Source organism: Schistocerca americana, chromosome 3, assembly GCF_021461395.2.
Source record: "Schistocerca americana isolate TAMUIC-IGC-003095 chromosome 3, iqSchAmer2.1, whole genome shotgun sequence".
NCBI lineage: Eukaryota > Metazoa > Arthropoda > Insecta > Orthoptera > Acrididae > Schistocerca > Schistocerca americana.
Genome location: NC_060121.1, coordinates 628,771,731 through 628,794,828, shown reverse-complemented (window position 1 = coordinate 628,794,828; position 23,098 = coordinate 628,771,731). Strand labels below are relative to the sequence as shown.

The following is a 23,098-nucleotide window of genomic DNA, read 5'->3' as shown; positions in this document are numbered from 1 at the left end:
GGCATCACCATTTCTTGGAAAGACATAGACATTTCAGGAAAGCAATTACAACCAGAAATGCTGTCAGTCTTCGTTTTTTGTCAACGGGATATTTATTCCAGAGCCTTGACTATTTATTTTACATTTTGAAGCAACCTATGACAAACAAACTTATTTTGTTTTCTACGCAGTCTTTCTCAGTAGTCTACCAAGCATGACTGCAGTTTCCTGCAGTGTGTATTGTTTTATTGTTGTTCTTGTGCTGCTTGCTTCATATATTCAACAAACAGCCATCGGGCTGGTACAACAATAACAACTCAGCAGTCTGATGCCTTGGCCACTGCAAATTTATTTATTTTTTGATTTTTTTTGGTGAAAAACTTAATAGAGCAAGAGAAAACAAAACACCTAACAACTCTATACAACAGATGACACAATGTGACGCATAAACATACACTTGTGCAGTGATGATATGGGGTAGCTGGCCTGAAACATTGTTTTCTTTGACCTATACTGACACTGGTATGGATAGATGTTTCCATGTTTCGAAAGATATTTCCAAACGGCATCCACATCAGGTAGACGGGAACAGGTTTCGAAAACGTGTTTCCAGCTCAGTGTGTATGCGGATTGAAATCTACTCGACCCAATTAAACTGCCATTGGCTGCGGAAGGAAAACACGCACCACCACATATCAGTTTCCAATGCATATCACCATACTTCACAGTTTTTGGTTTAATTGGCCATGTTCATAAGTTTTCACTTTTTCTGGGTAAACACAAACAAAACGTGTCTCAAGAACGCATGTTTTGACATATAATTTGTGGTCATAGCATGTTGGAAAATAGTGCGGTTATTTGTGGTTGTAGCATGTTGGAAAATAACTACCTTGTAACCAGATACCAATTTCATGTTTTGACGAGTTTTTTTTTTTTGTAAAGAACTGATGAAATTCATTGCCACAAATTATTGTATAAACATAGTATTGTACGTTTAATTTCCTTCACTTATACAGATTTTATAAAATTGGTGAGGATTATCGTTTTTAATCATATATGCCATTTACATATGTTTTTGTTTGTATTTTGGTGGTTTTAACTTTTTCCTCAATTCTGCATTTTCCTCAGTTTTATGGTTTTTAAGTCTAGACCCCACAATAACATAAAATAGGGGTCTACTGTATTCCTTTCTTCACTCCATTTTATAGTTTCCTATATCTTTCATTTTATAACCTATTTTTTGCCTCCCACCTTTATCACATATAGCACACTTAGCTTTTTGCTCTTATTAACTTGTACACAATGTTTTAGCAGTAATCTATGTCTTGTGTATTACCCTATCTTCCACGTCTAAGCTCTCAGTTTTTCAAATCCCATTCGATGCAGTCCCCAACAATCAGTCTTTCTTTCTCATCCAGTCTGGTAAGTCACCTCTGACCCAGGGTTGAGCATGACTTTTCCGGACTCTCCCCTTTTTCCTAAACCTCACCAGTTCTTTTCCTTCAGCCCTCTTCCTTCCCCTTCAACCCTTCTGCCAGAAGAAGGAGCCACTGTCTCCGAAAGCATGCATACGTAATACCTTTTAGTTGTGTGTTCTGCCTCCACTTGGTGAGTAGTTTTTTATCTATACACTTACTTTTATTGTATATATTGATTTGCAGTTCAGCTGGAGTGATAATTATTGTCCAGACCTGAAACAGTGGAAGTGTGTTGTGTACATCCATCCCTAAACCTTAAAATGTTGGCACTTGTATTTAAATGAAGTACATTCTGCACCCATGCAGTATGGTTTCGAGAAAACTGTTTTTAATGCATTATATTGTGTGGAACTTTAAATATTTTTACTTCATATATATTTCTTTTTTTTTTTTTTTGCAGATATCAAAATAGAAGTTGGTGCAAAAGTAACAGGTAAAGTTATCATGGTTGATGTTGGGCACAACTGTGTTGATGTAACTCTTCGCCCTGATGTGCTAGATAGGATTGGCACCAACCAAGGTAAGCTGTCTGTTGATTACTGTTTGTATGGTTCTTTATCTTCTAAATCCATTCCTTGTCATGTATTATTTCTGTTGATTTTTACAAATGCTGTAATTTTATATTTCCCTGTGCAACTTTGTATGCAAATAGTAGAGCTCAAAAATGTTCTTAAAATCTGCTATTAGTAATACAATGTGAACACAAAATTGCATTTTTTTAAAAATTAATTACATACTCTGAATATTTTGTACAGTTCATGTTTTTCTGATATTCCTACAATAGAATATATACATTATGTTAAGTATATAAGAAGTGTTCTTTGGAATTATAATCAGATAATTGGTCCTTTAGATCTTTCAGAGTTAGAGGCTGGACTCAGTGTACGTGCTGAGACATTATTAGTGAAACCAGAATGTGTCATTGTGAGCTTGCGTGGAGTTGGCTTGTACAATCTTGCATCAGTCCCCACCAGACGACATATCAATGATATACTTCCTTTTACACTTCTCTTTAGCCTAGGAAAAGTGTCAAAAGTTGTCCTGCAACTGTAAGTATTTTTGAGAACTTTTACTGAAGTGGTTATATATTATGATACTATGTATTATGTTATTGCTGGGTGCCATGTGCTACTTTTTGGCTTTTATTTCTTTGCTGGGAGGAGTTTACAAATAACTGATGTGAAACTGGAACATACTGCAAACCAGTAAAAAATTCTCCTACTGAAGCACAAAAAGCGAATTGGCTCCTTTTTAAAAGACTCTGAATAGTGGGGTACTGGCTGCCTCATTCTATCTTCCTCAACACCTATAAAAATTTTCCCAAAAATTTTGGCATGCAAACACATTTGCGTAAGTTCCCTTAAAACACACAAGTTCCCTTAACTGTAACTCACTCATGCCCACTAGTCCATCGTCGTAAGTCGCTTGCACTCATCTGCTCCCACTTGCCCATTCTCACTCACTCATTCACTCAGCCCAACTCAACATCATTATTTCTTTAAATCTTTATAGCTGTCCCTGTCTCCTCTCTCGTAGCCACAGTCTCCTTCATTCAGTCCTACTACTGCTGTCTGCTGTCACTGTCTTCCTCATGCTCTATCTTACTACTACTATCTTATTCATTCCTTTCTGCTACTGCTGTTTTTTCTCACTTTTACTATCTCTCACTTCCTCGTTATCATTGTCATAGACTCTGCCTCTCATTGTCACTGGCTTCAATTTCTCCTTCTCTTTATTCCTCTCTCACTAACACTGTTCCTTAACTCTTTCTTAGCACTGTTCTGTCACTGCTAACGATGTTCCTCTGCCACATTGTCTCTCTTTTTCTCTCACACTACCATTGTCTCCTCTCTTTCTATATCACAACCGCTGTCTACTGTATTCCAGTTTTTATTACTTTTCCATCTCTTTCCCACTGCTACTGTCATCTTACCTCTTAGCAAAAAAGAATGTGAACATGTTGCTATGCCTAAATTTTTGGGAAAAAATTTGAAGGTGCTGATGAGGAACATAGGAGCTGGTGCTCCACTTTTCAATCAGTCTTTTATAGAGAAGCAAAGTCGCCTTTTTTGTGCTTCGATAGGAGCATTTTTCCACTGGTTCTCTTCTTTTCCCTGCTGCAGTAAGTAATGCCACTTGTATGAAAAGAACTTGACAGCTGAGTTAAATTTTGATAGTTTACTTATGTTAAATTCAAATAACACAACTAATTTTCAATATTGTTCAAGATCAGGATTGCTGTGCATAGCCATCTTGGAATCTGCAGCTTGGTTTTGGTCCCTCAAAACCATGTTTTTCGGGTGTTCCTCAATAATGAGTAAAGATTTTTTGGAAATTGGAAGATGGAACTTCTAGATAAATGCCTAGAAATAGAACTGTACCTTTAAAATTTGAGCAATTTGCTGCAGTTAGTTATTTAGATATCAGCTACTGGTGGCAAAAAAATGGCGATAAACACCTTTTTTGGATTTTCTGAGGAGCTGCCCATGAACTAAATGGTGCCTCCATAACCCCTTAAGGCACCCCATAGATCTCATCCAATGGTCCCTAGCCCAAGGGCTACCAAAAACACGTAAAACTGCCTTTCTGTCACCAATAGAACTCGAGGTATGAGCCTCGGAAAAATCCTGCTTTGTGTACAGCATTTTGGAACATATTGATAGTGTGTCCTGTCACGTGCATACTACCGATGACTCACATATTTATATGCTTAAAGGGAACTGTGAACCCTCTGATTAGTGGCAGTAAAGTGTTTTTGAACCTGTGTTAATGCTGGAATATTTGGTTTCATGTCCTATTAGCTGCTGGTACCCACAACATGGATGTATTTTAGAAACTACTTATAGTAGCTATCAGACTATTTTTCCAAATGTGTAAGCTAATTCCAAGAATTCACCTACATAGCAAGGCAATGTCTTGTGGATCCTAACACAGTGATGAATATTGTTTTGGTTCACTGGGTGCTGAAGAAGTTCTATTATATCTTAAGTGATTAGTAATTCTTTTTGGGCTAGCACTGTAATTAAATGGTAGTTAAGAAACCATCTAAAGTGAAACAATAAGTAACTCTGTTTCTGATTATGAAATAAAAGTAGTCAGAGATGTTCAAAAAATATGATATTTTATTGTGTTGTATTTAGAATGGGATGATTCATATTCGTTATAGGTAATCATAAATGTATCCTGTGGTAGTCAAGTCAATGAAGGAACTTTAGGGGGGAAAATTTGTGTAGTCGCAAATATTTGTGCCGTGGTAGGGAAGATTGTCATGATCAACGTACTGAAAATCCCAATCTGTGAGAGGTGAGCATTGGGGTGGTGTGGCATTTAACCCTTTGACTGCTGTGGATGTGTTAACTCGTCATGTCTCGCCATTCCCCTGGCACGTCCGACATGTTTAAGCACAGCAGTTGGGTCTTCCGTACAACGCTAAGGACGTGTTGATGTGTACTGTACCACCGGCCTTTTCACTGCTAGGGACGAGTTTGGGCTCGCAGAGTCACAGCTACCTGAGTGCAATGGACATGTAAGCGTGCAGAGCTGTCTTTCCACCCTGCTCTTCCAGTAGCTCTTCAGTGGTCTGACTGTATAGTTTGAGAGTGTGTATATGTTTGTTGCTATGTTTCTTCTTTACAGAATTGACTTTGCTTCCCGTATTTACATCAGTTTTCATGTTTTCTATGGGAGAAATGTCACGTCGTCGTGGTTGCAGAGATAAAGAGATCCTGGATATGTTCATTAGGAGCAACAGTGAGTGTGAATTATCTGAGTTTGCTAGCGGTGATGAGTCTTCAACAGAATCTCAAAGCTGTAGTCCTCAGTCCTTTACATCAGAGGGGAGAGCAAGAATTACAGTAAGCAGTTCCTCTGAATCTGAGGAATCAGAAAGTGACAGTGAAACGGTTCAAAAAAAGTGTGTGCTTAAGTGACACGTTTGACTTGAAAAAACCGATTTCTAACTGCTAAGCTGTTACTTTCATGACTCAAGTTCAGGACACAAATGGCAGCTGGATACTGACCCAAACATTCTTTCATTTTTTGTGATATTTATGTCTGAAGAACTGTTGCAATTTATTGCAGATAAAATAAATCGCTTTTACATTTACACCACAGAAAATCCTGCAGAATCTGTGAATTCTCTACTGTCAAAGTGGAAAGACACTGGATTTGAGGAAATATATTGTTTTGTTGCTATTTGCTTTCTAATAGTGCAAGTGTACTGGTTATTGGTCCAGAGATGATACACTTTTGAACATACCAGTTTTCAGCAAAATTATGTCCCAAGACTGTTTTTGTGTACTTCTGAGAATGCTGCACTTCAATGATAACCCTGCAAGTACTGGAGGCAACAGTGTATTTAAAATTAGGATGATTGTTGGCAAAGTTCATAAGACATTTCGTAATTCATTTTGTCCACACGACAAGCTTTGGATAGATGAAAGTCTCATGCTGTTCAAAGGACAATCATCTTTTAAGCAATTTATTGCAACCAAGCAAAGTAGATTTGGAATAAAGACATTTGTACTACATGACTGTCACAATGGGTATATTTTGGATTTTATTGTATATACAGGTACAACAACGGAAATTTGGTTCCACAATTTAGGGAAAAGTGACAATGCAGTGGCAACTCTTATGGGACCGTATTTGGGACAGAATCATATTCTATATGTCAATAATTGGTGCCCCAGCCCGGACCTGTTCCTCTGGCTTCAAAACGATGGAACAGCTGCATGTGGCACTGTTCGTAAGAATAGATGCAACATGCCAAAACTGCAGAAGAAATTAAAATGAGGAGAAACTGAGTTTAAGTTCACTGACAAGATCTTTGCTATCAAATGGTGCGACAAGAGAGAGGTGTGCATGTTGACCACAAGTCACACAACACAAATGGTTGAAACAGAGAAGACTGACAGAAATACTGGCAAAAAAATAAAGAAACCACAATGTATTTTAGATTACAATTTGAGTATGGGTGCAGTTGACCATTGTGACATTTAACTGAGCTCAGTGGGATCAGTGCGAAGACTGTGAAATGGTACAAGAAATATTTTTTTCAAATTCTGAATTTATGCATTCTAAATGCTAATGCTCTGCACTGGTCGGTAACAGGGCGAAAAATGGCACTAGCAGAGTTTCACCTCTCTCTCGTGAGGGAGATTGTAAAAAAATATGCTACAGAACGGAAAAATGCTGGTAGGGGAAGGTGCTGTAATGACAAGAATCCTCTGTGATTCATGGAGAGACATGAGCATTACTAATCATTGGGAATTAAATCTGAGAAAATATATTGACACTTCTGAATGAATTAGTAAAAAAGGCAAAAAAATGTAAAATAAATAAATAAATCTATATTTAACTTTGCCAATGCCGGTCCAAAGCTCGTATTGAAAAGAACTTTGGGAAATAGATGCAACACGTGTAAAATTATTCAAACAGTGCATGACTTCTTTGTTTGTAGCAGTTTGCTGGCAAATAAATGTACTTGGTGATTGAGATCACACAATATTGTACATGATGGCCATATTTCATTTCTTTACAAGAACTATTGCCCGAGATATTACAGCTCAAAGTTGCCAAAAATTCACACTGGCTCTGCACAACTCATAATCAGTCCACAACTATTCAGCACAGATCAGGCCGCTCCAGTCACGGCAGTGGCACTTAGCGCAGGTAGCCAGATTATGCTGCAGGCCGCGGTGCCTCAGCGCAGCAAGCAGATGGTGCTCCTCCAGCAGTCAAAGGGTCAAAGGTCACTTTTTTTATGTTTTTCTTGAATAACGCAAAAACTTGGCTTCCGTTAAAAATGTTTCCCAGAAAAAATTTAAACGACATCAAATTTACTTCAAAAAAGAGCCTTCTCATTTTTTCTCTACAACTAATAATTTGTGGATTGCAGAGGGCAGAAAAATCACAAATTATTAAAAATAGTGTTTTAATGGTATAAAACTGGTTTAGGGCCCACTAAGAAATAACAGAAAATCTACATTATTAGTTATAAATCAAACAGTGGAAAATCCAGGATAGAATGTGACAATATTATGAAAAGGAAAGTTGCCACACACCATATAACGCAGGTGCTGATCCGCATATAGGCACAACTAAAAGACTGTCACAAATATAGCTTTCAGCCAGTAAGGCCTTCATCAACAATGATGACACACACACGCACGCATGACTGCCGTCTCAGGCAACTAGCGGTGTGTTTTTTTCTGACGAAGGCATTACTAGAATGAGATTTTCACTCTGCAGTGGAGTGTGCGCTGATATGAATTTTCCTCGGTCCGGCACACAGTTTTAATCTGCCAGGAAGTTTCGAAGGCATTACTGGCCGAAAGGTTTATTTGTGAAAGTCTTTTTGTTGTGCCTATCTGCGACTCAGCTTCTCTGCTACTTGATGAGTGGCAACTTTCCGTTTCATAATATTGTTAGTAGTTATAAAATAACATCTTATCTCGAATGGGTAGATTTCCAAAATCAAAAGTTGCATCATCATTGTCATCATCTTGCAGATTGAGTAATGGTGCACCATTCATACACATACTGTGGCACATGCTATGGAACATTTGAGTAATGGTGCACCATTCATACACATACTGTGGCACATGCTATGGAACATTTAATACCAATTTTTCAGTATCAGCATTGCCCCCACATCCAGTAGAACATCTGCAAAAGTTATTGTTGAGTATAGCTTTGGGTGCTACTGGGTCTTCTGTTGTCATGGGTAGAGCAATCCATCCTCCCCTCAGCTCCATCCCCACTCGGTTTGTGGCAGGGGGTTATTGAGCCATTGTTGTATCTATAAATAAGTAACCAAACACCTGCAAGTAACAAAAAATGGTTTTTAAAAAGCATTTGTATTAAACAGAAAATTAATACACCTGTAAATAAACTCTAAAAGAGTGCTTCTGTGGGGGTCCAGTGGTTGACAGCAGTGAGGTGAGATCTGGATTTGGTTTTGTTGATGCTTTTAAGAATGGAGCATACAGGAGTTAATTCAGATCTCACTGATGTTCAGGCACTTGGTGAATTTCCAGAAAAATTTTCTCGCCGGGCTGTACAACCTTCTCTGCCGGTGTCGAGGAGTTAGTGAAGTTGTCAGATATTGTCTTCCTTTGTGTAGGAATTTTACTGAACAGCTTAACCATTCCTCCTTTGCTTTCATCCTCAGGTGCTGAGCCTACAAAGAACTCTTTAAAGCAGTCCTCGTGATATCTTGCATGTTCAATGTGTATATCCCCAACAGAGAGATACATCTTCAGATGATGTCTCCCCATTCATCCTTCCTCTCTTCTGCACAAACTGTAATTACATGACTGTAATTGAAGGATCAAACACTTTGAAACTTTTGCCAACATTTTTCTTCTGTTTATCAAAAATTCATCAGCAATAGCTTCTGCACAAGTCAGATAGCTAGTTTTAAAATCAGATTTCCATTCAGATGATTTGCAAATGTTTGATGCCAGCTGATGTTGAAGGCGATTACTCTGAAACATCATCTCTTAGAAATCTTTTAATTGACTTAGCTCTAGTGCACGCTTTTCTGTAAGATGCACGAACAACACAGCATCTTCTGTTTCTGACACTATCAGCCATCCAATCTTTTCTCAAATAACTGCCATTTATCAAGCCACGTATTCCTTTCTCACTAGCATTGCATAGGTCACTGACAATACCATTCTCACAGATTAAACATGTCTCAGCCCTTGTTTATAGGAACTCTCTTAATCACAGCAAATAAGTTCTCACTTAATAAACTGAAAGTCTCTCCACTATTTAAACATGGGCACAGTGAAGTTGGTAAACAGTTTTTGATGTTGCTGAGTAACAGTCGTACTATAATTTTTAAATGAACACACTGCCATTTCACTGATTTGTCGTTTATTTGATTACGACCCAGGTTTCAGCCTTTTATGCCATTTTCAAGTGACTGGGTGACTCAGTCACTTGAATTGAAAATGGCGTAAAAGGCCAAGACCTGGGTTGTAATTAAATAAACGACAATGCATTCAAATGGCAGTGTGCTCATTTTAAAAACAGTGAAGTTATTTTGTGTATTGACATGTGAGAATTGAACAGAGAATGCTGTGGAGGGTACAGTCAATTATTTTGCATGTAAAGTGAAGAGCGAGCATTTCTTATGCTGCGGAACTGACCTTTCCCCAAGGAAACAACAACATTCGTATAGAATGACTAACAATCGATTACCCTACAAGCAGCGCAAGGTGGTGTGTGGAGTTTTATGTGGATTCTCTTTGTATGTGTAGTTTTATTAACTAATATCTGTATTCTGTTTGGTGTTAACACATTTTGTGGAAAATAAATGTACCCCAGAAATGTCTGCACACAATGTATTTTTTAGAAAATAATCACTCCCAAGGTGTGTTTGTGCACTGTCACCAGTGACTTACAAGATGTGCTGCAGCTGGGTTGGTACAGTTGTGAAACAGCATGTAATTGTTTCCTATGACTTAATGGTGTAGAGAGAGTGGGAACACACTTGAATTTTCCCCTCCTTTTCGCCCTTTTATGGTCTTCATTGACAAGACTGTAGTGAAAAAATGCTTGTTTGTGAAGATTTCAATATTCTTTGTTTATCAGTAGAACAGCTTTCATTGTGAAATAAAGCGATGATTTACAGTAAAATTCTTGAATTTCAGCACTACTATTAAAGATGAAGGACATTAAATTGAGATAGCGTTATTTTGAGGGACTTTTTAATAAAATGGTTTTCATTTTGTCAAAAACTTTAGGTGGATACTTTTTTGCTGTAAGATGTGTCGAACGTGAACTTTTAATGGTGACTGAAAGTTTTTTATATTAGCTATTTTTCAGTTATCTCTAATTTTGGATTGTTCTTAGTTGTACATAAGTTATTTGTTGAGTTTAAAAAAAAATGTATTTTCATACATTTTTGTTTTCTAGTGTTGAAAATGATCTCATCATTGCCCTGCCAAAAACTTATGTAACAAAGCCACAACTTCTGAAAAAAACAAATATGTTATACCATGACATGCAGGTGGCTAAAAATTCTGGTACTGAAAATAAATCTGAAATTGTATCAGTGGACATTATGGAAGGGTCTGATGTTGAGAAGAAACAACTTCTGATAGAAGACGTTGGAATCAAAAAGGAATTGGAGAGCAGTGGATTTGATGCAGGTGTCACCGATATTAACAGTGACAAAAGGCAAAAAAACAGAAAGAGGAAAATTTCAGAGACAGAACAACAGTGCAGTCTCCTTGACAGTCATGGAAATAAAAGCATAGCAACACCGAGTAAGGCAAAGGAAGCCGCTACTAAGAAAAACAATGAGACTTCTCCTCCCAAAAGAAAATTACAGGTGCCTCACAGCAGTTTTAAGGAGGAAACTGATAGTGAGTGTGTCCATCCTGATGAATCTCATCTTCAAGACTCAGTCAGTGGTTGTCCAGAGTTTCCACTGTCCCCAAAGAAGAAATTAAAAGATTCCTCTTTTCACACAGATTGTACTGGAACTGAAGTCAAACCCTTGGGCTCAGGCACTACATTTATTTGGAATGCTGATCCATCCATGTTACCAGCTGTAAGAGTTGTTCAGGCACAGAATGAGAGTTCCAGTGATGAGGGTGATGACCAAGAAGTGAGTAACGCTACTTCAAGTCTGTAGAATTGTGCTTTATGTACTGCTTTCTTGATGAACCACAATTGCTTATTTACAAATTCCTTATTTTCTTAACAATATGTATAGGATATATGGTGAGCCAAATGCATGTAGATTTAATTCAGCCAAGTTAGTACATTTTATACTTCAGCAGAAAATGTGGAATGAGTTACTTGCACTGTAGCCACTTCATTCATTATTCCAGGGATTGCAGCAGCATCTGTTCTAAGTTCAGACATGCTTTTAACCGGAAATCAACATCAGAAAAAATAAGATGGCAGAAATTTACAAATTAGGTTTTATTGTTAAATAATATTAATTATAATACAAGCAGAAAAGATATGTGGAAGATAAGAAGCACATTATTTCAGCTGTAAAACTGAAATTAGTGATGCCTCTTAATTTTGCACAATTTTACATATTATATCTACACATCTTTTGAGCTGAATTGAAGGCTGGAATCAGCTAACAGCACCAATTGCACTTCCGTTCTTGATCATCATGACTGGTTTTCACTGCCAAGGCTAATTTCCAGTGATTATGAGTCTGTTGTTTGCTCCTGTGATAGACTCATAACCACTTGAAAATGGCCTTGGTGTCTGAAACCATACATGGTGATCGAAAATAAAAGTGCAACTGTTGCCATTATTTGATTCCAAGTAATTACTACATTTGCAGAACCTGCAACATCATGTTGCACATGCTGGACAAGAAAAATAAGTAGATGGTTTTACCTTCTAATTAATCATATCATAGAGTTATTGAATATTCTAAATATCTCATTACCATTGGTCCTCTGTAATATTTTGTTGTTCAGGTTAGTAGTAAAAAGCGGAAAAAATTGTCAGCAGCTGAACGACGTGAGCTAGCTCGTCAGGAAGAGGAGAAACTACGAGAAGCAGAAAGACGTCTTGCTGATTCGCAACTTGTACCACAGTCTGCAGATGACTTTGACCGTCTTGTTCTAGCTTCACCCAACAGCTCCATGTGCTGGATCAAATACATGGCATTCCATTTACAGGTAATACATGGTTTTTATACATCCAGTCATTATACACACATATTACTGCTGGTAGTCTGGTTTTCGGTTATAGTCTTCCTGTAATATCCTCTGTAAGTCCATTCCTTTTTCCTTCATTTTAGCTTAGTTGATAAACCAGTCAGTCAGTCAGTCAGTAGTTAGTTACTTGTCGCAGACAACACATTCATGAGAAACATATTGATCTGGAATGTAGAAGTGCAGCAAATGTTGAAGTTGCTCTACAGATTTGTAATTGACTGCTTATTTATATTTTTCAGAATTATGGAACTGTTAACGATAAACAGCGTTACTCAGTGTTTGAAAATGCCTTTGCTCTCTGCCAAACATTTTATTTCTGTGGCTCAATGGCTTAGTGGGCAACTGCTAAATCAAAGGCCAGGGATTTGATCCCTAATAGGTTGTAGAATTTTTTATCACTTTTATGGGTTGTGGGAGTGATTTTTTAAAGTGGAGAATGCCAAGGTGTTGCATGGTTTGGAAACACATTAAACTCTAAATCCCATACAACTTGGTGCACAAGTTGGTTTAAAGGTCACAGGAAATCAAGGACGTAGCACCTACATTAGGACCATACTGAGTTAAACAGTGTCGTGTTCAAACAACCTTTGAGTTGATATGAGCTTTTCATTTACTGACTGAGTCTTACAGTTGTGCATTTCATCCTTTTTTGTGCCATCGATAGAGTACATTGAAGATCACTTCTTCCTTCTAATAATTTATTCATAACAGTCATTTTTGCTTATATAATGAGCTACCACACAATATTGTACCATGTGATACCAAAGAATTAAAAAATGCAAAATGTCTTAAATTACTGATTTCAATGTCTCTGAAGTTGCTAATTATTCTTACAGCAAATGAACTAAAATGTTTTAGCCGGTGTACTGTATGTTTTCCACATTAGGTATTCATCAATATGCACTCCAAAAACTTTGAACTTTTTCATTATTCCTTGTTGCTCCAGTACACTAACAGAAGTGTGGTGGTATTGATTGTGCAAAACTGGATGAGATTTGCAAAGCTAACCCATTTTTGCAAAACCGAACTACTTTAACAAAATGTTGATACTTTGTTACTTACCTTGACATCAGTATTGTTATATACAAAAAGGACTAATTTTGTTGCCTAGTTCAAATAAAATACTAGAACAAGGACAGTAGTGAATCCATAACAGAGCACTGTGAAATCTCCATTATAACTTCTCCCTGTTAATGTCCTGTGGTATTCCCCTTAACTATTTGAAGTGAATTTTGTTACTTTGGGTATCCTGTTTTTTGAATAGCAATTGAACGTTGCATGTGCTAAACTACACATTCCATGGAAGTGAATAAAATGATAAGATTACCAGAATCAAATGATTTTGGTAAGTCACATATAAGTCTAACTGGCAATACTTTCTCATTTAAAAATGTTATAATGTGCTCACTAAATGTGCTAGTTGTCTTGGTAGATCAATTGCTTTGAAATTAAAATTGAAATTTTCTATTTATTTCTTCATTGCAGTCATTGGTGGCAACCCTTGATTGAGATACTCACAAAAAATTTTGTATTATGATGTGAGATGAGATTAACTGGTGAAATCTGTGGAGTCATACTCCCTCTTTTTGTATCTAGTACCCCATACACCACCCTTGGTACACAACTCATCATCAAACAAAATTAATGTAGATTGTGCATAGAAATAGAACACATTTAGAAATAACACAGAATTCTCTCAGTATGTTTGCAGAAGGATGGTAATTAAAATCCCTATCCAGTCATCCAGTTTCATGTAATTTTTTCCCCTAAATTGCTTAATGCAAGCACTGGGATGGCCTCTTTGAAAAGGACAAAACCAAGGTTCCTCCCCATCCTTCCCAAATCTACATCTACACTCTGGAAACTACCGTGAAGTGCATGGCAGAGGGTAGATCCCATTGTACCTGTTATTAGGGTTTCTTCTCATTCCATTCATGTGTGGAGTGTGGGAAGAATAATTGTTTAAATGCCTCTGTGCATACTGTAGTTATTCTAATCTTACCCTCATGATTCTTATGTGAGCAGCTTGTAGGTGGTTGTAGTGTGTTCCTAGAGTCACCATGTGAAGTTGGTTCTTGAAACTTTGGTAATAGAATTTCTCAGGATAGTTTATGCCTTCTTCAAGAGTCTGCCACTTCAGTTCTTCCGTATATCTGTGACACTCTCCCATGGATTCAACAAATCTGTGACCATTCTTGCTGCCCTTCTCTGTATACATTCAATATCCCCTGCTAGTCCTATTTGGTATGGGTTGCACACACTTGAGCAGTATTCTAGGACGGGCCGCATGAGTGATTTGTAAACGATCTTCTGTGTAGAGTGATTGCACTTCCCCAGTATTCTACCAATAAACCAATATCTACCACCTGCTTAACCCATGACTGAACCTATGTTGTCATTCTATTTCATATCCCTACGAAGTGTTCCATCCAGGTATTTGTATGAGTTGTCTGATTTCAACAGTGACTCAGTGAATATTATAGTCTTAGGATACAACTTTTTTTTAAGTGCATAGTTTTACATTTCTCAACACTGAGAGCAAGTTGCTAATCTTTGCACCATTTTGAAGTCTTGTCAAGATCTTACTGAACATTTATGCAGCTTCTTTCAGATGGTCTTCATTGCAGACAACTGCATCATCTGCAAAAAGCCTGATGTTACTATTAATATTCTGTGCCACACTTCCCAGTGGTACACCCAAAGTTACTTCTACATCTGACAGTGACACTCAATCCAAGAAAACATGCTGCGTTCTCCATACTAAAAAATCCTCAATCCAGTCACAGATTTCTCTTGATACCTCATGTGGTTGTACTTTCCATAATAAGTGTAAGTGTGGTACTCAGTCAAATGTTTTTCAGAAATCAAGAAATACTGCACCTACCCGATTCCCTTGATACAAAGCTTTCAGTATGTCATGTGAGAATAGTACAACTTCAGTTTTACATGATACATGTTTTTGGAATCCATGCTGGTTGGCATTGAGGAAGTCATTCAGTTCGAAATACCTCAGAATATATTCTAAGATTTTACAACAAATTGATGACAAGGATATTGGATGGTAGTTTTGTGGGTCACTCCTACTACCCTTCTTGTAGACGGGTGTGACCTGTGCTTTTCTCCAATTATTGGGCATAATTTTTTGTTTTAGGGATCTATGATAGACTATAGTTAAAATAGGGACTAACTCAGCTGCAAATTCAGTATAGAATCTGACAGGAATTCCATCAGGCCCTGGAGCTTTTTTCAGTTTTAACGATTATAGCTGTTTCTCAACACCACTGGCTCTAATACTTATTTCAGTCTTCTTTTCGGTGGCATGAAGATGAAAGTGGGGTAATTCTCCTTGGTTTTCCTTTCTAAAGGAACATTTTAAAATGGAGCATTTCAGCTTTTGCTTTGCTGCCCTCAATTTCAGTTGCTTTCCCCTTTGCTGGGAACTGGACACTAACTTTGATGTCACCAACAGTTTTTACATATGACCGGAACTATTTTAATTTTGTGAAAGATTATTTGAAAATATTCTGCTGTGGCAATCATTGAAGGATTCACACATCTCTTGTGACAGTGAAACACATTTCATTCTGCTTCTCTTTATCTATAGCCCTGCGCTTTGTTTTACACCGATTGTGCAGTAATCTCTGTTTCGTGGTAGATTTTAATTTCTTGTCTATTGTAACACCACCTCCATTTCCCATTTGCATATCCTTTCAATATACACTTAAATTTTCCCCAAAGATGTCACTGCTACCAATTTCAGATTTCAACCAGCTCTCTGTACCTAGTATTATGCCCTCACCTATGGGAGGCATTTCTTTTGACCTTAACACTGATACTTCTGGGTTTCATACAACTGTTGTTATCTGGATTGAATGGAGAATCGCCTAATCTAAAAAGCCCTTTAGTGCATCCCACACACAGTCAATTTACCTGTGATGACCTGTGGTGATTAGAGGGAGCCTACAGTTCTCAGCCCAATGGCGCTAGTCCAGGGAGTTGCAGCTTAGCTTGTCACAGAATGTTCGAAGTCTCGAGGTCAGTCCTTCCACTCAAATCAGAACAAAAGGGCCACGATCAGTTCTGTGGGCAATGCTGCAAATTGTTAGTGTCATTGAAATCAGAGTATCAACTCTGTCTCTGGTGACCTCATCATTAATAAGATGTTGTGTTGAACTGTTATCTTCCTTACTTTTTCTTGATAGTACACTCCTTAATCACATGCATGTGTGATTTTTGATTACATTTATACAATACAGTATTGAGTTGCGTATTGAGATTACAAAGGCAGTTACATGCACAGAGAGTGGCCAGAATCTGAGGTCCACCAATTTCAGTGAACTTCAACATACTAGTCAGAGGGCACTTGAAAGTAATTCCTGTGAGAGAGGAAAGAGAGAAAAAAATCATCGAATTAGATGATCCAGCATCTGCTTTGGACCAGGTGGAATTAATGCAACATTCAAAAATCAGAAAATTTTGTTAATATGTATCTGTCCCACAACCTAGTAGTTTCAATGAAGTTGAATAATAAATGATTCCAATCAATTGCAGATAATTTGAGAAGGAAAATCCTTGCTAATTGGCATGGTGGCCAAGTGATACAAGGCCTGAATTCAGATGACGGTGAACTCTTTAGTTTGAATCCCTTTCTGAAAATTTCTGCTCCTTGGCAGGAGAATGAAAGCAGTCTCAAAAGCTACGTCTAGGGTTATTCAAAAAGATGTATCAGATTAAATTAATTTTTATGTAGTGGAATATGTGTTGGATGTGAATGATCTATGGAAACAGCAACTTGTAAAGTTTGCTAACAAAGCCATAAATGTTTAATGGTGTCACCCTCCTGCTGCATGGGAAACACTGATTAATAGTCAGACTCATCCCACATATGGAGCATCATTGCTACAGCTGTGATATGGTTCTGCATGTCAGCCAGAGGTGTTGGTAGAGGTTGTATGTAGAGTTTCTTTTGCAAAGTCCACAGGCAAAACTCATGATGTGAGATGAGGAGGACTTGGTGGCCACAATGTAAGAACCAAGTTTTCTTTTCCTGTACTTGTTTCTGTAGTTGAGAAGGGGATTGATTAAAAAGTGTTTTGGACATCAAGGTGTCCTTGGGTCAGAGTTCTATTCTGTTGAAAAATGAAGTCTTGTGAGACTTCAATAGATTGAGGAAAAAAACCATTGTTCCAGTATATTCAGATATATTCTTCTGATGACAATTCCCTCCACAAAAACCAGTTGCGAGTCTCTCATGTTGCATCATTTGCAGATTCCAAATGTGAACATCATATCTATTCGCCTCTCCACTAGGATGGTGTTCCTTCGTTCCTAGAAATTTAGTGTGAGAGAAACATTTCTTACAGTATTGCCACAAAAATCAATAGACTTTTCTGTCTTATTCAGTAATAACCTGCATAAGTTGTCAGTAGTAGGGCCTGTATGGCAAAAAGTGTCTCAATACTTGCCACACTGTGGGTTGAGGGATTTTTAGTTCTTCACAAGCTCTATTTGTTTGAATTACTTGGACTACGCTCAAAACTTTCTTCAATGCATCTCATGTTCTCATTCAACATGTGGTCGGCCCGTACTTTCTTCTTTGCAGAGACTTCCAGTTTGTTGAAATTGCTTAAAACAATGGCTTATACTTATCCTAGTTGATAGTTCATTGCTGAATCGGAGACGTAATGTATGTCCTTCAACCTACAATTTTTTGAAAATGCTGTTGTAGTGACCTAAACTGTTTCCGAGGAGGTACTTTCAAATGTTCTCTGACTAATATGCTACAACTCGCTAAAATCAAAGGTCCAGCCTCTCGTTATATGTTTACGTGCTGTAAGGGACGATCACAAAGTTCCTGTTTGAGGGTGTTGTTACAGTGTTGTAGCGTAACTCCGAAGCAGGTATATAAGCACTGGTGTGTAGGCAAGGGATTGGTATTTCATTCATATCTTTCTGACATGCATGTGGTAATTGTGGCAATGTGAACTGTGGCAATGTTATTACCAAATGTGTTCAGACAGGACCAATGTGCTGTTGTTATTTTCTTGGCATCTGAAGGGGAAACGCTGGTAGACATCCACCGGAGAATGAAGGATGTATGCGGGGCAGCATGTCTCTTAAAAACAATTGTTGTGGAAAGGTGTGCCAAGGGGTGCTGCTGCTTCGTGATAATGCATGTGCCCATATTGTAAACGGTGTAAGACAGAAGTTACGTCAACTCAACTGGGAGACATTTGAGCACCAACACTGCAGTCCTAATCTCTCCCAATGTGATTATCATGCTTTCAGTCCCTTGAAAAACGCTTTGAAGGATCAACAATTCATGTCAGACAAGGATGTGCAGCAGGCAATCACAGACCTCTTCATGCAACAGGACACATTGTTTTACCAAATAGGTTTGTTCAATGTGATGTGTTGGTGGAGTGACTATCTCAGTGCTTATGATGATTTTGCCTGGTTGGCATACCAATTCTGGACTGTATGTCCTTCAAACAGAAACTTTTTGATCACCCAATATATTATAAATCTGTACAATGTATATGTGCATAGTTTCTGTGTAATAAGCTGGACATACACCAAGGAGATTCGATTCCTAGTTTACTCAGTTGACAGATTAGTTCTTTATTATTGTGTTCATATTTGAAACATGTGAAGACATTTGGTTCACCATTGCAATCACATTTGGGATTGTTTACAACATCAACTGTGAAGAGATGAGCTGGGAAAATGTTGCAGTTGAATCTAGTTCTTGTTATGCCTGTGGTGAGACATCTGCAGATCTTGCGGTTGTTGATCCCAGGTTTTAGAGGTACTACTGGCTGGACAGTGGTACACCACTTTTCTTTGATAGTTCTAGAGTATTTCCAATTCTCTCCAGTGTTATCAACCTGTGTTTTTTTGCTCAAGATTCAAGATCAGACTTAGGAATCGTTATATTTCAGAGATTTTGTGTAGTTAAAGCACTGTTTGCCAAATTGTTCACATATTTCTTAAAAACTATTCCTGTGTAAGCTGAAATCATTAGTCATAGTTATTTATCTACATTTACTTTTCACTGTGCCATGCATGATATCTACTAAACAACTATTATTTTTACTATTCCTGTTTGGATTTTCTAGTGACTGTGGACACACTTTGAATTGGTTATGGTTAACAGTTTCATATATTGAACCCTGGAAACTGAAAGTTGTAATGTCAACTATATTAGGAAACTGATGGAGTGCTACTCAGACATTGAGTTACAGACGGGCACAACAAAATTACTGTTACACATTTAGCTTTCGGCCAAAGCCTTCTATAAAAAAGAAAAAAGTACACACACACATTCAGACAAGCGAGCACAACTCATGCACACATGACCGCTCTCTGTGGTGGCTCCGACCAAAAAATCTGTCATATTGAATGAAAGCAGAAGTCTGGAGTGCGGCGGGGAATGGGGAGTGGTACAGTGGGGTACAGGTATTGGGATAGAAGAGCACTGTCTAGCAATGTGTGCAGGGTATAGATGGTAGCTTGACTAGACTACCAGGCACAGCATTGGGAGACTGAGGGGGCAGGGAGTTGGGACATTGTCAGGGGGCAGGGAAGGATAGAAGACCGGCACGTGCATTGGCAGAGGGCAACACACAGTGAAAGTAAGGGGAAGTGAATAGGGAGGAGTTGATGGGACAGAGGGGGCAGAAACTATTGAGTGGGGGGTGTGGGGGCAGTAGGTCACCATAGGTTGAGGCCAGGATAATTTCGGGAGAGGAGAATGTATTGTAAGGATAACTCCTATCTGTGCAGTTCAGAAAAGCTGGTGGTGGAGGGGAGGATCCAGATGGTCTGGGTTTGAGATATTGTGTATGTATTCTGAAAATCATCATTTCTCTTGTGATGATAGACTCTACTGTGGATATAGTTTTAAATGGGCAACTGAATTAATTGGAGATAATGAATTGTGCTATCAATGACATCCTGAGGGTGGTTTTTCTTCAGTTATCTGTGTAAATTTTAATATAGATTGCTGATATGCTTTTAATCCAATCTCTTACTGAATAATTACAATGTTAATATCTTTCAGTTTTAAGCTGCCATGAAGTACTTTTGGCTGCATCAAAAGGAAAAGTCAGCTGACAGAAGTACTAAATTTTGAGGCAAAATTGCTGGCCAATACTTAACTTGAGCAGCTGAAATATTCAGCAGTTTTGACAAAACTAAAATTATGTGACACTGTTAGCTTTCAGAACTATTACTCCCTTCTTCATGGAGGAGAGAGGGATAAGTAGAGGAAGGTGAAGGTGAAAGAGGAAGGGCAGGTCGATCCTACCTGTAGTGAAGTGGTCAGCAATTTTGTATCATAATTATATACAGTCCTTTTATCGTATTTAATTGGTAACTTTATGGCTGCTCAAAAGGAATTCCACTAGTATATTTACAAACTATTTGTATGTGTAGCTTTATAAGCTGTGGGGATATGTTTGACATCGATGCAAATGGATCGCATTGTTCTGAGGTATGTTATTAGACATTGGAATCAACATCTGTCCAGTTTTAAATGTCTTTTTGGAATCACTATCTTAATAAAGCAGCTATAAGCTACAATTGATTGTATCAGAGTTGTGTAGAAAGTTAAGAGTACTGGACAGAGCTCCTCTCCAGGTGCCAGCTATTGATCTCATTATGTTAAATGACTTCTTTTGGCTTTGTTTGTAATACAGAGTTGTTCTAAATGGTGGACTCATTTTCAAAAATTCATAGTATTCATGTACATATCCAATATGAACAAGCTTTATACAAACGAAAAGAGGAAGTATACTAATGAAAAGAGGAAGTTTCAAAGTTTTTGGCGCGCGAGCTGTGATGGTTTCAGAAGCGGCTTTTTATGTAAAGTAAGCTGTTTATGTCTTACCTGTACTGACCACTGTGAATGATCTGCGGAACTGGATCACTGCTGCCATGCACCCAATAACAGCAGATACACTTTTTCATGTGTGTGGGACAAGTTTGGCTACCACATCGATGTTTGCTGTGCAGCCAACAGTGGCCACATAGAACATTCATAATGTTTATCACATTTCTAATTATTAAATAATTATTAAAAACTAATTAATTAGAAATTATTACAAATTGTTAAATTCATTAAATTGACATCAAACATTATGAAAAAAGCTTTGAAACTTCCTCTTTTCATTAGTGTAAAGCTTGTTCATTTTCAATCCGTACTTGAATAAATCCGTAGATTTGAAAATGGGTCCATCATTTAGAATAAGCCTGTATATTCAGTTAAGCTGATACAAGTAGACAGCATTTCAGAAACTACCTGAGAAATTAACTTTTGTCTTTATTGAGAAAGATTAACTGAGATGATAATTAACTCTTTGATGATCCCTTGTGCACACACATTAAATTGTGGCACAATAGATAACTTTTGCATGAAAAAGTTTAGCAAACGTGTTTACACTGCCGAATTTTGAAAGCAGTTGTAATTACTTGGAACGTAATGAATGTAAAAATGGGAGAACAAGAAAATAAGTTTAAGAAAGGCAGAATATGCTGCTGTGCAAGCATATTACACATATTAATTTTATTTAAGGAATGTGTGCCTTATTTCTCCGTTAAAAACTACAGAAATCTTTCTATCAAAAGACTGCACTCAACACTTATCTATTTAAATGATTATCTAACATTTGTAACATTTTTACTGTCTTCTGTAAAAAAAACTGTTGTTAGTCACTCATTCAGCATCATGTTTAGGATAACTAATTCTTTCATTTTTTTCCTTTTATTGTAGGCAACAGAGATAGAGAAAGCTAGGGCAGTTGCCTTCCGTGCCCTGAAAACTATTTCGTTTCGTGAAGAGCAAGAGAAACTGAATGTGTGGGTAGCGTTGCTCAATTTAGAAAACTTATATGGCACAAAGGTGAGCAATGCTATATTGATAGACAGGCCTGGTGACAAGATTTTTGTGTAAAGAGCTTATAAAGCTTGTTTCACATTTGACATCCATTTTAAAAGTTTTCACCATTCCATTTCTTATAAAACAATTGCAGTGAAATCAGTCATAAGTTTGACCAAATATCAACTTTTAGTGTGTAGTAGTACATTCAATTTTTCTTTTTGAAACTATCAATAAAATATTTGTTCCAAGTTGCACAATAAGAATTAATGGAAAAATTGACAAGACTTAACTCATTACAGTATTGCTTAAGTGTGTGTTCATAATTTTAGTTTCTATTTTGCAGTGTTTTAAACTGAAAGCAGATGTAATGTCATAGCAATACATAATATGTCTGAAATGTAGTGGCCATGGTGAAATCAACATATATGGGCCATTCCATAAAAAGTTAGGAGCTTTAATATTGATTTTATATTTTCGTAATTGGCCCTTGATAGTTCAATAGTATCAAGTAGACCAATTACAGGAGTCGTCTCCAATTTGAGTAGAATTTTGCACAGATGTATCCATTAGAATAAAACTAGTCTGTGCAAAATTTGATCTCAAGATACCAGCTAATCCAAGGTTTAAAGATATTTTCAGTGTAAACTTTCAAAATATTGTTTGAGTTCTTCAATAGTTTTTGGTCACCTTTAATGTTTGTAAAAGTGGAAACTAGTAGTAATGGAAGTGACACTTGGTATAGGGACAGGTGTGTGTGTGTGTGTGTGTGTGTGTGTGTGTGTGTGTGTGTGTGTGTGTGTATTCCAGCTGGAGAAAGGATTACTCTGAAAGCTAGCATGGTATCTATCTTTTTTTGTGTGTGGCTGTTGACAATTCGATGCTTGTGCTTTTCGGTGAGTCGTCTCCTTAACTCCTACTTTTGTACATTAAGGCACAGTGAGTGTCCTTGAGTAGAAGTTTTATATTAATAACATGCCACCCAACTTTTTTTAACAAATTTTTGCATTTTTGCTGTCATGTTGCTAAAGAATATCATCTACTGTATTTACTCGAAT

At 37.4% G+C, this 23,098-nt stretch overlaps 1 protein-coding gene across 1 annotated transcript in view; it reads left to right on the top strand.

The window, feature by feature from the left end:
* Positions 1–23,098, top strand: part of LOC124605377 (protein RRP5 homolog) — a 180,339-nt gene that overhangs the window by 124,629 nt on the left and 32,612 nt on the right. Inside the window, exons 15-19 of the mRNA XM_047137012.1 lie at positions 1,858–1,977; positions 2,311–2,506; positions 10,386–11,082; positions 11,921–12,124; positions 21,936–22,064. Coding sequence (XP_046992968.1) covers positions 1,858–1,977; positions 2,311–2,506; positions 10,386–11,082; positions 11,921–12,124; positions 21,936–22,064 — 1,346 coding nt within the window. The remainder of the gene's footprint in view (positions 1–1,857; positions 1,978–2,310; positions 2,507–10,385; positions 11,083–11,920; positions 12,125–21,935; positions 22,065–23,098) is intronic.